This window comes from Pristis pectinata, chromosome 26 (genome assembly GCF_009764475.1).
Source record: "Pristis pectinata isolate sPriPec2 chromosome 26, sPriPec2.1.pri, whole genome shotgun sequence".
In the NCBI taxonomy this organism is placed as follows: Eukaryota; Metazoa; Chordata; class Chondrichthyes; order Rhinopristiformes; family Pristidae; genus Pristis; species Pristis pectinata.
The window spans coordinates 4,397,289-4,410,924 of record NC_067430.1 but is presented as its reverse complement, the minus strand read 5'-3'; the positions used below and the strand labels follow the sequence as shown (position 1 = coordinate 4,410,924).

The following is a 13,636-nucleotide window of genomic DNA, read 5'->3' as shown; positions in this document are numbered from 1 at the left end:
AGTTAAGGTGTTGCACTTCCCCATCAATCCTCTTCCCCCACTTACTTCCATGTATCCTATTCGCTCTCACGCATCCATGAACACCCCCCATTCTCCCATCAGACACCTCTGATAGAGATAATTTACAGCAGCCAATCAGCCAAATAACTGACAAGTCTTTGGCACATGGGAGGAAACTGGAGGAACCCACAAAGTCACAGAGAGGACCTAAAAAATTCCATCCAGATAGCACTGGAGGTCAGTATTGAACCCAGGCCTCTGGAGCTGTGAGACAGCTACGCTATGTGCAATGCCACTGTGCCAACTTAGCAGGTGGACATTCGCCTGACTGAACAAAGCTCCTAACAACGTGGCACTGGTTTGCAAGTTTGAGCAGGTCCATTGATCTAAGAGAGCATCCAGATGAAAGACCAATCTCAGAGAAAGGATTTGGTGATCTAACTGGCTGGCTCAGTTAAAGATGCAGTTCCTTGCTGGCTGTTTTCACCCAATACAGAAAAGCTCTGATAATCCGGCATGCTCAGGACTTTGGTGCCAGACAGCCAGATTTTCCAGGCTATTGGATATTATTCCTATTAATTTTAATTCACTGTTTTTCGATGTTGCACAGTATGATAGATTTTCCAGTAAACCTGGGTAAGTTTAAAGAGAATGCAGGTACTGGGGCCCTGGCGGTCAAAAGAGAGCGCAGTAAACATCGCTTGCTGAACCATCAGAACTTCCGAATAGTTGGCTAGGAGATTATTGGAGTCTTATTGCACAAGGGAATATGAGATCAGTGACTTCAATTGCTTTTGCTTTTTGCGGTTAAAATTCTGCTTCAGATTTGTAAATAGTTCTTCAGTGATAAGGGACATGGAAAGATATTAAAGGGAATAGAACTTAAATAAAATCATTTATACACTATAATGACATCTTTTTCCTCTCTTAGGAGATACTTATGCCTATTAACTGGTCTTTAGTGTACTGTAGATATTTTCTGTGCATTCATATAGGAGCTATCAAAGACATTGTTGCTGTACACGGTGCCTGCTGTTCAGGGCTTCTTCCGATCCATTGCCCTCTCAAGAGGAAACAACCTGCAGGATACACTCAGGTAGGGAAGAGCAGAAATCTTGTTAAAATGGAACTAGGGAGTTCAAAATAGAGATTTTACAATGATTTGCAAGGTAAATTGTGTGTCTTGTCATCACAGACTTTTAAAGCAAAAGTATTGGTATTCTGCTCTTGTGTTGGTATTCTTTTATTGCTGTAACTTTCAATTATTGCTGTAAAACAGCATCTTTTGCTGTAACTGCACAATTATCCTACAGCAAGTTGCTCCTGGACAACAATCAGAACTGTAGGATAACTGAAAGGAGACGTTTCAGGTTTTCTCTGATATTCTCATCCCCATCATAAACACACCAGGTTTAACCTGTGATCTATCAAAGCTAGGCTCTCTCAAACTGAATTGGAGAGTAGACACAGCAGTAGTTGCAGCATCTCAGGGCCAGTGAGGTTAAAAGGAAGGAAAACAAGTTTCTCCTTTTCTTTGTCCAGTCACCTGGATGGATCGCATGTAAAGGTGAGCATTAGATGAAGACAGGATTAGGCTTTTGGTTATGGTCTGGTACTCCCTTTCCCAAAGATTCAATAAAATGTAGTTTACTGACTAAATAAGATCACACACTGCCCAGTCAGTGCGGTGCCAAAAGACTGCTACGGATCTACGTTTGGTGAGCTTCACAGTCGTAAAGTGGATAGAGCATGTTGGGTCTGTTGTTGGACTGCAAACTTATTGAAGTTCACCATGAAATATAAAGAAAACATCTGATTTGCAAGTGAGCTTGTCCATTCTGTTACTTTTGTCAGATTTGCTATAATTATAGCCATAGGAAATCTTCATAATTCATTTACAATAATAGTGCAATTGGAAGCCTGTTTTTCCCGCAGAAACCCTTTTGTTCCAACAAGTGATTTGCCCGCATCTTACAATTGTTTCCTGTACCCCTGATAGAAACCATTCCAAGGTGTCAGTTCCTGCAACAAATTTTAAGTAGAAACAGCTTGACCATATCTTGCAAATGAAGTCTGAGCAAAGCAGTTACAAGAATTCTTTAAATATATTTCTCTATTGCAAAATCACCACAAAGATTAGAAGCACAAATCTGAACTTGGTTATCTTGCAGTAAAATCACAGGTGTGCTGACACCAGGTGTGCATCTGTTCCATGTTTGGTTGAAGATGCCCTGCTTTCAGATGGCATTCACTGGAATTTCAGAGCTAATCACATGCTGGAGTTGGAATAACACTCTGAAACCTTGAAGCCAAGCTGGGCTCGGGAATGCAGATACTTTTCCTGTAGTAAATGAGGGTAATTTGAGAGAGCTGGGTATCCATGCTGGACCATTATATAATGGAGCCTTGTATCAGAGATTCTGCTTTGAAATTCCAATATTCCACTCTATAGGTGAAATTTAGAATGGTCGCCTGTTTTTTTCTCTCTGTTTTCTACTTGAACATTTAAAGTTCAGGTTTTTATAAGGATGACACCTAGTGACTTCTCTCAGTAGTTCAGCTGAGAACGTTCATCTGTTTTCGAAATATTTCTGACTTGGAAGCATTTATAAAGAAATTTTGCCATGGTAAAATGTGCTTCTCAGTTGGAATTCTTAAGATGTTTATTTTTGCTAATGCACCCTGTATTATTAAAAATAGCTGGATAGCTTAATTTCCTTAACCAAATCTGGGATAAAACATATCAATACTAATGACCATGAAACAATGTCCTTGTGGGAAGAGGATCTCCAAGCCTTGCCAAGTCTACCTTGTTTGTGATCCCAGATTCATATCATTGTGATTGGCTCTTAACTGCCTTCTGGAATGGTTGAGTTCAGTGGAAATTAGGAATGAGCAATAAATCTGGGCCTTGGGCAGGCACGGTAGTGCAGCGGTTAATGTAACGCTATTACAGCAACAGCGACCCGGGTTCAATTCTGGCCGCTGTCTGTAAGGAGTTTGTACGTTCTCCCCGTGCCTGCACGGGTTTCCTCCTACATTCCAAAGACGTACGGGTTAGGAAGTTGTGGGCACGCTCTGTTGGCGCCGGAAGCGCGGCGACACTTGCGGGCTGCCCCCAGAACACTCTACGCAAAAAAGATGCATTTCACTGTGTGTTTTGATGTACATGTGACTAATAAAGAAATCTTACCTGGATAGTAGCATTCATGTCCCTTGAACAATTAAGAAAAAGTGAAAGATAACTGTTTTGTTATCATGATTAGAATAACTGCCAAGAGCAAGGAAGCAAATAAATAAGTCCTTTTCACAGTTTCCAACCAAGGTCACTCTGTTGCTCAAAAATTAAAGGCAAAGAAAGGAATGTATTTGATTTTACACTTATTATGAATCACCTTCAAATGAAAACTTCTCCACTCATTACAATGACAACAAAGAATCAGAGTTCAGTCCATCATTTGTTTAGTGCTGTGTAACAGCTCTGCCCGGGTAGTACAATTGCTCTGCACTTCTTCCAGGCATCATTTATAAATCCAATATATATCAATTTTTCTGTTATTATGGACCTTGTTTCTGTTACATATTCCCAGTTTTGGAAGAATTGCTTCCAACTCAGTAACATTTGGAAAATAGTTGAACTGTTCTCATAAATTTAAGTTGCCTCCTCTATGCCCCTCCGCCCTGCCCCACATCCACACGTTGATGCCTCGCAAACCAGGGGAAGAAGCTTTTCTTATCAAATTCCTTCATAAATTTGAGCAAATATTTCATATTTTCTGTTAACCTTGCTGTTTGAATAGGGACAAAAACAAAACATACCAAGTGTGGTTTAGGAGTGATGCTGGTTATATAATCCAGACAAATAGTGGTGGTAGGAATGTAAAGTTAGAGGATCACAAGAAACTGATAAACAAATGTTGGAACTCGTGACAGGTCTGAGATGATTTACATGGTGAATATTTTAAACAACTTCCATAAGATTGGTTTGTAATTAATTTTTGCAGTAACGCATCCATGTCTCCTTCTCATAATCCCTTCTAATGGTCTTCCAAACGACATAGCCATTCTGTGTTCAGTTTTGCATTAAATGCCATATCCGGTAGTTTCTGGATTCTGGTATCTATATGTACTTTGTGCAAGAATATCACAGCCACTTATCAGAGAAAAATTTCTTCCTGCGAGTTTGCTGGATTTGAACCTGAAATCCAATGGCTGCCCACTAATACAGTGCACCACCTCTTCCCAACAAATGGTTATAGAACAGTAGAAAAATGATGATACAAAAAGAGGCCATTCAACCCACTATGTTTGTGCTGGTCAAAAATATAAAGCTCTTCAGCATAACCCCACCTTCCAGCAGTTGTCCGTTTTAATTGCCTCTGGTGAAGAGATTACAAAGTGATGCAGTTTAATGTCTCTTCCTTTTTATAGAGTTCTAACTCTCTGGTTTGATTATGGACACTGGCCTGATGTGAATGAAGCTCTGGTTGAGGGGATCAAAACTATTCAGATTGACACCTGGCTGCAGGTACATACACTGCTTATGACTTGGGCAATGGGATTAGTTGCTTTCATCAGTATGTACATCAGCACAATGACACTTTATTATATAAGAGGGTATAGTTCATGGCAGTGAATTAAACTGCTATAAATGCTCAGCAGACCCAATAACATTTAAAGAATAAAAATGAGTGCCCATTGCAAATCCTAGCCTGTCCTTCACTCTACACAACCTGCAGAGCCAGCATTTGTGTTCTGCTCGGTCTGCTGAAGAAAAAAATATGGTTAAGTTATAATTCTTAATCTAATTAGTTTCTCTTTGCTTGTTCTGCATGTGCAAATATACATACTACTATCGCTTAGCTATGTAACCTGATCTCAGTGAAAGAAAACATGCAAGGATATGGGTATCAGTGGTGAAATATGATGCTTCATAACACGCAGTATGGGAAAATCCCAAACTTATGATTTTTTTTTGGTTGTGGAGGTGGCAGATGTTTTGTATCGATAAATGCAATTTCCACATGAATATTTGCCAGTTTCACACCTATGGAATTTTTGAACTGCACCATTCAGAATTTGAATATTGGAACTTGCAATTAAAAAAGGCAGCGCCAATACTCTGGTGTAATGGACAGAGGCATCATATGGTGTAGTACTAAATTATGTTAATTATGTTCTGTATTGGTTATTCTGCTGGAGAGTACCCAAATGGATTTTGTTTGGTACTCTCTTCTGATGTTACCGGGTTACATTGAATGTCTGCACTCACCAGCTGTATCCCAGTGGGAGAGGCAACTTCAGAGGAGGAAGTTAAAGGTGGACAAGAGTGGAAGAGGGAAATTTGTTTAAAGTGAAGTTACAAATCTTTTCATCTTACTCTTTTTTTTTGTACCTTGGGGGCTTTCTATAGGTGATTCCCCAGCTCATTGCAAGGATTGACACTCCGCGTGCACTTGTGGGACGACTTATTCACCAGCTCCTGACCGACATTGGTAGATACCACCCCCAGGTAATCAAAGTAACAGTTATTTCCCTTTCTTTCCAAACAATAGTTGCAAAGTTTGCCTGCCTGTTATGTCTGTAAATATTGCATTCAATTTGTCTGACAACAAACGGTATTTAAAAAAAAAAGCTGTATTATCATCAATGCTTCTTAACAATGTAATTGAGTAAGATGCATGTGCAATGCAACTCAGTATAATTTTTTAATATTTAATTCTCCTGTTCTGTATATAGCATTAGCCTTTCTTGAATGTTTGTGTAGATGAAGTAATTCACTATCCAGTTTAATTTCCTCTTGGAGGGGTGACGAACGCATCAAACAGAAGGTATAATCTCCACTATTCAGTGTCAATCAGGAACAGGGAGTTGCACTCTTAATAACTTTTCAAAAGAAGAACCTTCTGTTTTCATGTGCTTTGATCATAACCCAAGACAGATGAGAGTCATTCTTTGCCAATTCTAGGATGTATCACATTGTGTGGAAGATTGTAATCTCCTTCCCACATCTTGATTTGGTGTATTTAATGATGTGTCCTTTTCTTAAACCACAGGCATTGATTTACCCACTTACCGTAGCATCTAAATCCACTACACCTGCTCGACATAGTGCTGCTAACAAGATCCTGAAGAATATGTGTGAGCACAGCAACACACTGGTGCAACAGGCCATGATGGTGAGCAAATCCTGCACCTTAACCAGCAGCAGTTCAGAGTGAAAATCTATTGACGTTTGTTTTCCTTGATCACCTTACTTCTCAAAATTGGAAAAAACATGTACAGGTTCTTCCTTAAAATGTAAAAGGAGCAAGTCAAGGCAAAAAGAATGGTTTTGATGCACGAAACAGCCTATTGTGCTTCGTCTCACCTTAGAATTTTATAGTGGGATAATCAGTACCAACGTCTTTATTCTTGTAGTGTCCTCATGGGTCTGGTATCTTAAATTAACTATCACTGTGATTAAACTTCTCCGTGCAGCCTGGAAATACTTGTACTGTATATCAAGCCTGAGTTCCATTGAGCAGGCTGATGTGGTTACAGTGTTGCCTAGAAACAATGAATTGTCACTTAACTGAGATGCAGGCAGTCCCCAGGTTACCCAGGTCCGTAACCTGACAGTTTGTAAGTTGGAAAGGAACAACAGCCTGTAGGAGAGGATCACAGAAATAGCTGTGATGGGAGAGCGAGCAGGCTTGGGAAGAGCAGCAGCCAGCTGGCCTCACTGACTCAGTGAGGAAGTGAGTCTGCTGAGCACTTGCAGCTCTGCTTGCTTGACCCAGCCCCGATTGTTGTGGCTCTGGGTGGAGTGGAGTGGGGTGGGTGGGGAGAGAAGGCATGCGGCAGTTCCCCAGCAGAAAATGCCTGCAGCCTCGCACCAGCCAACATACGTACAGGGTGTCCATAAGTCAGGCCTTCGTAACCTGGGGAGGACCTGTATGTTTTCAGTCGTATCCCAAGTTCATAGCAAAAAAAAAGACACATTTCAGTTTTTATTATGCATTTGAAATATTGTGGGTATAGAATTAAATGTAATTGGAATCTCTGCTGGATAAAAGTAAGAGTACAGTGAATTGACAGTCTGACTTGCTCTACTCCATAAATCTGGGATTTGGGAACTAGTACTAAGTCCAGGTCCATAAAGCCAATTTTAAATTGACAGAATGATGACATTAATTGTAGAAGAAGATGCATTGTCTAGAAGTGGATACGAGGGAAACAGTTGCTTACTCTTGACAGTCAGTAATATATTAAATGTTTTTGAATTTCATGCTAAAACTTCCTTTTGGGAAACTACTCAATAATGTGATGTATTTTACTGCAATTCTATAGAGCCTTGGTGAGACTACATCTGGAATATTGTCTACAGTTTTGGTTTCTTTAACATAAACAGATATGTTTGCCATAGAGGGAGTGTAATGAAGATTCAATACACTGGTTTCAGGGATAAGTGGGTGTGCTACGTGAGAAGAGATTTAGTAGACTAGGCCTGAGTTTCAAAGAATGAGAGGTGTTCTCATTGATAGAAAATTCTTACAGGGCTCGACAGGCTGGATGTAGGGAGGATATTTCATTGGCAGAGGAGTCTAAAACCAGGTCACAGTCTCAGAATAAAGGATATCATTTAGGACTAGGATGCAGCAAAATTTCTTTATGCAAGACATAGTAAATTTTCTACCCCAGAGAACAGTGTTGGCACAATTCGTTCAAAATAGTAATTGATAGATTTCTAGATATTCAGGGAATCAAGGGATGTATAATTTATGTTAATTTAAGTTTATGTTAACTTATGTTTGTCATGTTTGTACTGTAGTGTGCTGCTGCTGCAAAAAGCTTATTTTCAGGGCATTTATACCCTGGGTATGTTCACCCATGATAGTGAACGAACTTGAATGGTAAAGCAGCCTCGAACGGCAAATTACCTTCTGCTGTTCCTAATTCTTATGTCTTTGTATGCTTGTGAAGTTTTTTGTTTTCATACTGACACACAGCAGGAAATGTGTCCAAAGCTGAACACTATACATTTCTCCAAAAGACATTACCTTGCTGGTTTTGAATATGCTCAATTCTGCTGATAGTATTTGTATCCATGTAATAGCAGCATTTTTTGAAAATGGAGTATTGCTATATTTCAGGTGAGTGAGGAACTGATCCGTGTTGCCATTCTGTGGCATGAAATGTGGCATGAAGGCTTGGAGGAAGCATCAAGACTTTACTTTGGAGAGAGGAATGTTAAAGGAATGTTTGACGTTCTTGAGCCCCTCCATGCCATGATGGAACGGGGTCCTCAAACTCTCAAGGAAACCTCCTTCAACCAGGTACTGAGCAAACTATAACTAGCCTACTTTGTGGAGTAATATGCACTGGCTTTTGAGTTTTGTTAATGTTCCGTTCTGTTCAAAATTCTCTGGTCAACAGCACTGCAGAATAGGTGTGTTGTCCTATAGGAAAAGTACAAATCTCTTCCTTTCTGAGAGGAACAAACAAAAATATTCTTGGCCATTACTTCCACTATTCTTGAAAACTGCTACAAAAAATCATTCCAGGTTTTATTAAACTTATTTAATAAAACAGCTTCTGCATTTCAGTTACATGTTTTTTTGATCATAAATCATTAAATAATGACTGTGTGTACTTTTCAGTACTTGTACTTCAACCTCTTAGAATTACAAGGGTCGCAAGTGTGCTTCCCACTTTTGATTGTTATGCAAACAAATTACTAGAGAAGGGAAAGGAAAAGCAAGCTTTTGGATTCTGTGTGTAACTGGGATACAAGTACCACAATTTGTCTCCAAAGCAAGGAAGCTATGAGCCGGTTGCAGCTTAGGAAGCAACCTCTGTACATTTTGCCAGGGTAACCTGCCACCTAGTGGGCTATATGTTGACTTGGTTTAAAAAAAGCACATTCATTCATTTCAAATTATTGGGATAGGGTCTGTGCAGGACTACTATCCCATACCAGAATTCTAGAATTGTTCCAATTTTAAAATAAAATTGTACCTTTTTTGATACATGAATGTTAAAGATCTGATGAAGGGATTTTAACCCAAAACATTAACCTTGTTTCTCTCTCCATTGATATGGCCTGATTTACTAAATGTTTCCAGTATTTTCTGTCTTTATTTCAGATCTCCAGCAGCTGCAGTTTTTGTTTACTTTTCAAGAATGTTTTGAGCTTGATACAGTGAATGAAATCATCAACCTGAAATGTTTACTTCTGTTTCTTTCTCCACAGATACTGCGACCTCCTAAGTGCTTCTAACCTTTTCTCTTTTTATCTCAGATTTCAAGCATCTGCAGTTTTTTGCTTTTCACTCACCAATGAATGACATGCTGTTCCATTCTGCTCCCTCAAGGCACTCGAACATGCTGAACAATGGCTTTTATAGTACCCATTGCAGTTGCACTTTGAAATGGCATTGTGTGCAGTATCATCACTGTATCCACTGCAAATCAATGAATATTTTAGAAACGATTATTCTTAACACTTTCGAAGAATACAAAGAATCAGTGGACATCTTTTCCATCTTAAATATCCAAATAAGTATAAAGTTCTTATTTTGTTTACACCTGAAGAAGCTCGTAGGAACTGAAGGCAATATTATAAACCTAGATGTTTGGCAGAAGCATCTATTATTGGTGGAGTTTCGTTTTAATTAGAAGGCAGCTGAACAAACTGACAAAGTTATCTTTTGACAGGCATACGGCAGGGACTTGATGGAGGCTCAGGAATGGTGTAGAAAATACATGAGATCAGGAAATGTAAAGGACCTCACCCAAGCTTGGGACCTCTACTATCACGTGTTTCGACGGATTTCAAAACAGCTGCCCCAGGTTGGTTCTGGTTTCCGGATTCAATCAATAGTACCTTGTGTTTTTGTACAAAGCATTGCTGGTAAACATGTTTGTCGCAGTGACATTTGTTGAGCACCTGTGCATGCTAAACGCTATTTACTCTTCAGGAATGCCTACTAATTGAGGAAGAATATCTACTTAAGTTAAATGTAACAGCAGATTTCATAGCTGAATGTTCAAAGCCAACTCAAGAAGTATAGTAACTTTGTGATTGCTCACTGCAGAATTTACCTTTTATTTATGTTTTTGTCAAAATCATTGCCAATAAAAACAGTCCATTAGTCCAATGAAATCACATCAGGGAGGTTGAGAAATTGAACAGTGATATTGGAAAGAATATTTACTGAAATTTAATTACAGAGCGTTATTGGATTTCACTCTTATCTGGTCTGTGCCAATCTGATCTGAAACTTGTTCCAGTCAGACAAACAAGTGGGAAAGAATTCTGTCTGATGCTATCATCACTTGCTTCAATTAAGGCAAAAGTCTCACTAAGTAATGCAGCATTCTATTATATTTTGTTACAAGACATTGTGTACCTCCGAAGAATGGGTAAACACTACCAAACAAATATTATTTTAGGTACTTTTACTGAAAATGCTGGCACAGTGTGTTATGGGAAAATGACCCATTGCTATGGTTAATTATATCATTAATTATTGATTACTGAAATGATCTGCACTTTATATTTCTGTCCAGCTCACCTCACTTGAACTCCAGTATGTGTCACCTAAGCTGCTGATGTGTCGTGATTTAGAGTTGGCTGTACCAGGTACCTATGATCCAAACCAGCCAATCATCCGGATTCAATCAATAGCACCTTCCCTTCAGGTCATAACCTCTAAACAGCGACCAAGGAAGTTGACCATCATGGGTAAGATCAAAATGCTCTCCAAATTGTCATTTTTTTTTTAATTGGCTCCTCTACTTCTTTCTTGGTTAGAATATTTATAAAGCAAATAGATACAATCCAGCTTCTGGTACTTTACTTTTTATTGAGAATGCAAAATGAAGATGAGAATAGTGTAAGGCTCCTTAAGATGGATTGAAAATGAGAAAAGAGGGACACCGCCCCAGAACACTGCGCATGAAGCAGCCGCAGAATTCAGGGAACCAGGTGTGCCACCATGGAGAATTGAGAACTCCATCAACATATTAAATGGCTTCTACAGTGTATGAGGGAGCCCCACGTGAGCTTTTACAGCTATCATGCAGGTGTGCCGAAGCTTGGGATATCCTCCCGCTAAAGGGAGCAGGATCTCCCGGCTTGTGAGTGACGAAAATAGTTGAAATGCAGCTTCCCCCACAATCAATTTGCTACCTTTCTCCCCCCACCATAATCTCTGACCTCGCCCCTTTCAGGCAATCATGGCCAAGCCTACTGACGTACTCATTGTTAATCATTTCACTACTCCCTATTGCCTCTCCTGGGCTGCCAATTTGGCCCAGTTGCTGGGCAGGAAATGGAAAAAGGTACTAAAACTTAAACTGTGTGATCTTCTTCTACCCTTTGAGGATTTATTCTTTCCTCTTCTTCCACTGAAGTGCATAAAGCTAAACGAGAAACCTTGGAGTCTTGAGCTTAAAAGATAGGGGAATAACATAAATTGTGCAGCTACTAATGGATTTTTCTCATAATTGACCCTGAACGAGATACCTTATAAAAACAAGGCCAGTCAGAACGATGCCTTTATTATGTGCCCATGTTACACAGTTTAGCAGGATGAATATTTTGTCCAAATTATCAGCAGATGCTTTTCGAATCAGATAAAGGTTTGTGACTTTTTTTCCCCCCAAATCAAATATAACAAAATTTTATCTGTTTCCCTGTAGGAAGTAATGGCCATGAATTCATGTTCTTACTAAAGGGTCATGAAGACCTGCGTCAGGATGAGAGGGTGATGCAACTTTTTGGATTGGTGAATACCTTACTAGCGAATGACCCAGCCTCTCTGAGGAAGAATCTCAGGTATTTTAACGATTTGTTGTCAAAAATGAGCAGTCATAGGAAGAGTTCAGAGTTTTCCCTCCATTTCAACCATTCCAAATATTTAGTACAAATGTAAATAGATTAACGTTACTATAGTGGTTTTGGAGTCCCAGAGAGAGACAGCACAGAAACAGGCCCTTCAGCCCACCAACTCAGTGCTGACCATCAACAACCCATTTACTCTAATTGTTTGTCTCTCCCATTTTTTAAAAAATTCTTCCCACATTCTCTTCGGTTCTTCTCAGATTCTACCACTCATCTACACGTTGGGGCAATTTGCAGTGGGCAACTAAACTACCAATCTGCACATCTTTCGGATGTGGGAGGAAACCCACATGGACACAGGGCGAACGTGCAGACTCCACACAGATGGCACCTGAGGTCAAGATTGAACCCGGGTCTCTGACACTGTGAGGCAGTGGCTCTACTGGGTGCACCACTGCCATTTTGTATTGGTTATGGACAGGAGACCTGGGGTGGTTAGTTTAAGCAACTCAGTTAGAAATAATTGCAGCAATGTTCTGTAAGAACAAAGAAAAGATTACAGCAATCTCAGCCCAATTAACTAGGCAACATCTGGGGCATGATAGTGCTCCAGAATTAGTGTAGTAGTAACATGATAGATTCAACCTCTCAGAATCACAAATAGAGTTGTTATCCAGTGTCATCCATCAGCATCCTGTGGCTTGCCCTGTCATAGGAGGACCAGTGGGACAATAGTAATATGTTGTTGGATGTATGCAGCCCCGAGAATCTTTATATTGATTCTGAACCCCATGAAGTCACAAGACTTCAGGCCAAACAGATACAAAGAAATATCCAGTTAGTCACCTGCTACTTCCAGCCCATCCCAAATCTCTCCTGCTCCTGATTTTTAACATGACTAGTTTGCAAAACTGTTGAACGAAGCTGTCAGGGAAGTTGGGGCACTAAAGGTATTCTGGATTGGAGGCTTCCACATCTACTACCAGATATTGCTGGGTTGTACCATCACTGACTGAGCTGGCTGAGTCCTGAAGGAGATGGGTGTTTTTTGGGTTTGTCTCAGGTGGCAAGGAAATTGCGCAGAGCATGAGATGATCTTGATTTCTGGCTGTACTTATCCGGTTGTTTATAATTTGCCTATAACACCCTAGTGGAAATGATCATCGTAAGGTTTTCCTCCAATCTTTCGTGGTGCAGTTGTCGTGATCATTGTGCTGTGTGGAACAGTTGAAGGAAAACCCAGGTGATCCAAAATCTGTGGTCTAGTTACAGAAGGAAAACGATACCATAGTCTGCAATCTCACGCACTGACCTAACCCTCAGTCTTCGATCACTCTTACTCAGATCAATGAAAATCAGAATCAGGTTAATATATGTCATGAAATTTGTTGTGTTGCAGCAGCAGTACAGTGCAAAGATGTGAAATTACTATAAGTCACCAAATAAATAGTGCAAAAAAAAAGAAACAACAAAGTAGTGTTCATGGACCATTCAGAAATCTGATGGCAGAGGGTAAGAAGCTGTTCCTAAATCGTTGAGTGTGGGTCTTCAGGCTCCTGTACCTCCTCCCCGAAGGTAGTAACGAGAAGAGGGCATGTCCTGGATGGTGAGGGTCCTTAGTGATGGATGCTGCCCTCTTGAGGCACCGCCTCTTGAAAATGTCCTCGATGGTGTGGAGGGTTGTGCCTGTAATGGAGCTGGCTGAGAGAGATGTGATTGGAATGTTTGTCAATGGTCAGAAATTCTAAGTGATTCTATTTTGCCTTAACTTAAGGAACTTGGCTCAAGTTGCCAATTTCCAGTCAA

General features: G+C 40.0%; 1 protein-coding gene across 5 annotated transcripts in view; it reads left to right on the top strand.

Moving 5' to 3' along the window:
- mtor (mechanistic target of rapamycin kinase) overlaps window positions 1-13,636 on the top strand; it is a 237,425-nt gene that overhangs the window by 207,294 nt on the left and 16,495 nt on the right. For all 5 annotated transcript variants that reach the window (XM_052039584.1, XM_052039580.1, XM_052039582.1 and 2 more), the window contains 8 exons: window positions 996-1,096; window positions 4,432-4,528; window positions 5,414-5,512; window positions 6,057-6,179; window positions 8,136-8,318; window positions 9,700-9,834; window positions 10,555-10,729; window positions 11,689-11,824. In XM_052039584.1, coding sequence (XP_051895544.1) covers window positions 996-1,096; window positions 4,432-4,528; window positions 5,414-5,512; window positions 6,057-6,179; window positions 8,136-8,318; window positions 9,700-9,834; window positions 10,555-10,729; window positions 11,689-11,824 — 1,049 coding nt within the window. The remainder of the gene's footprint in view (window positions 1-995; window positions 1,097-4,431; window positions 4,529-5,413; window positions 5,513-6,056; window positions 6,180-8,135; window positions 8,319-9,699; window positions 9,835-10,554; window positions 10,730-11,688; window positions 11,825-13,636) is intronic.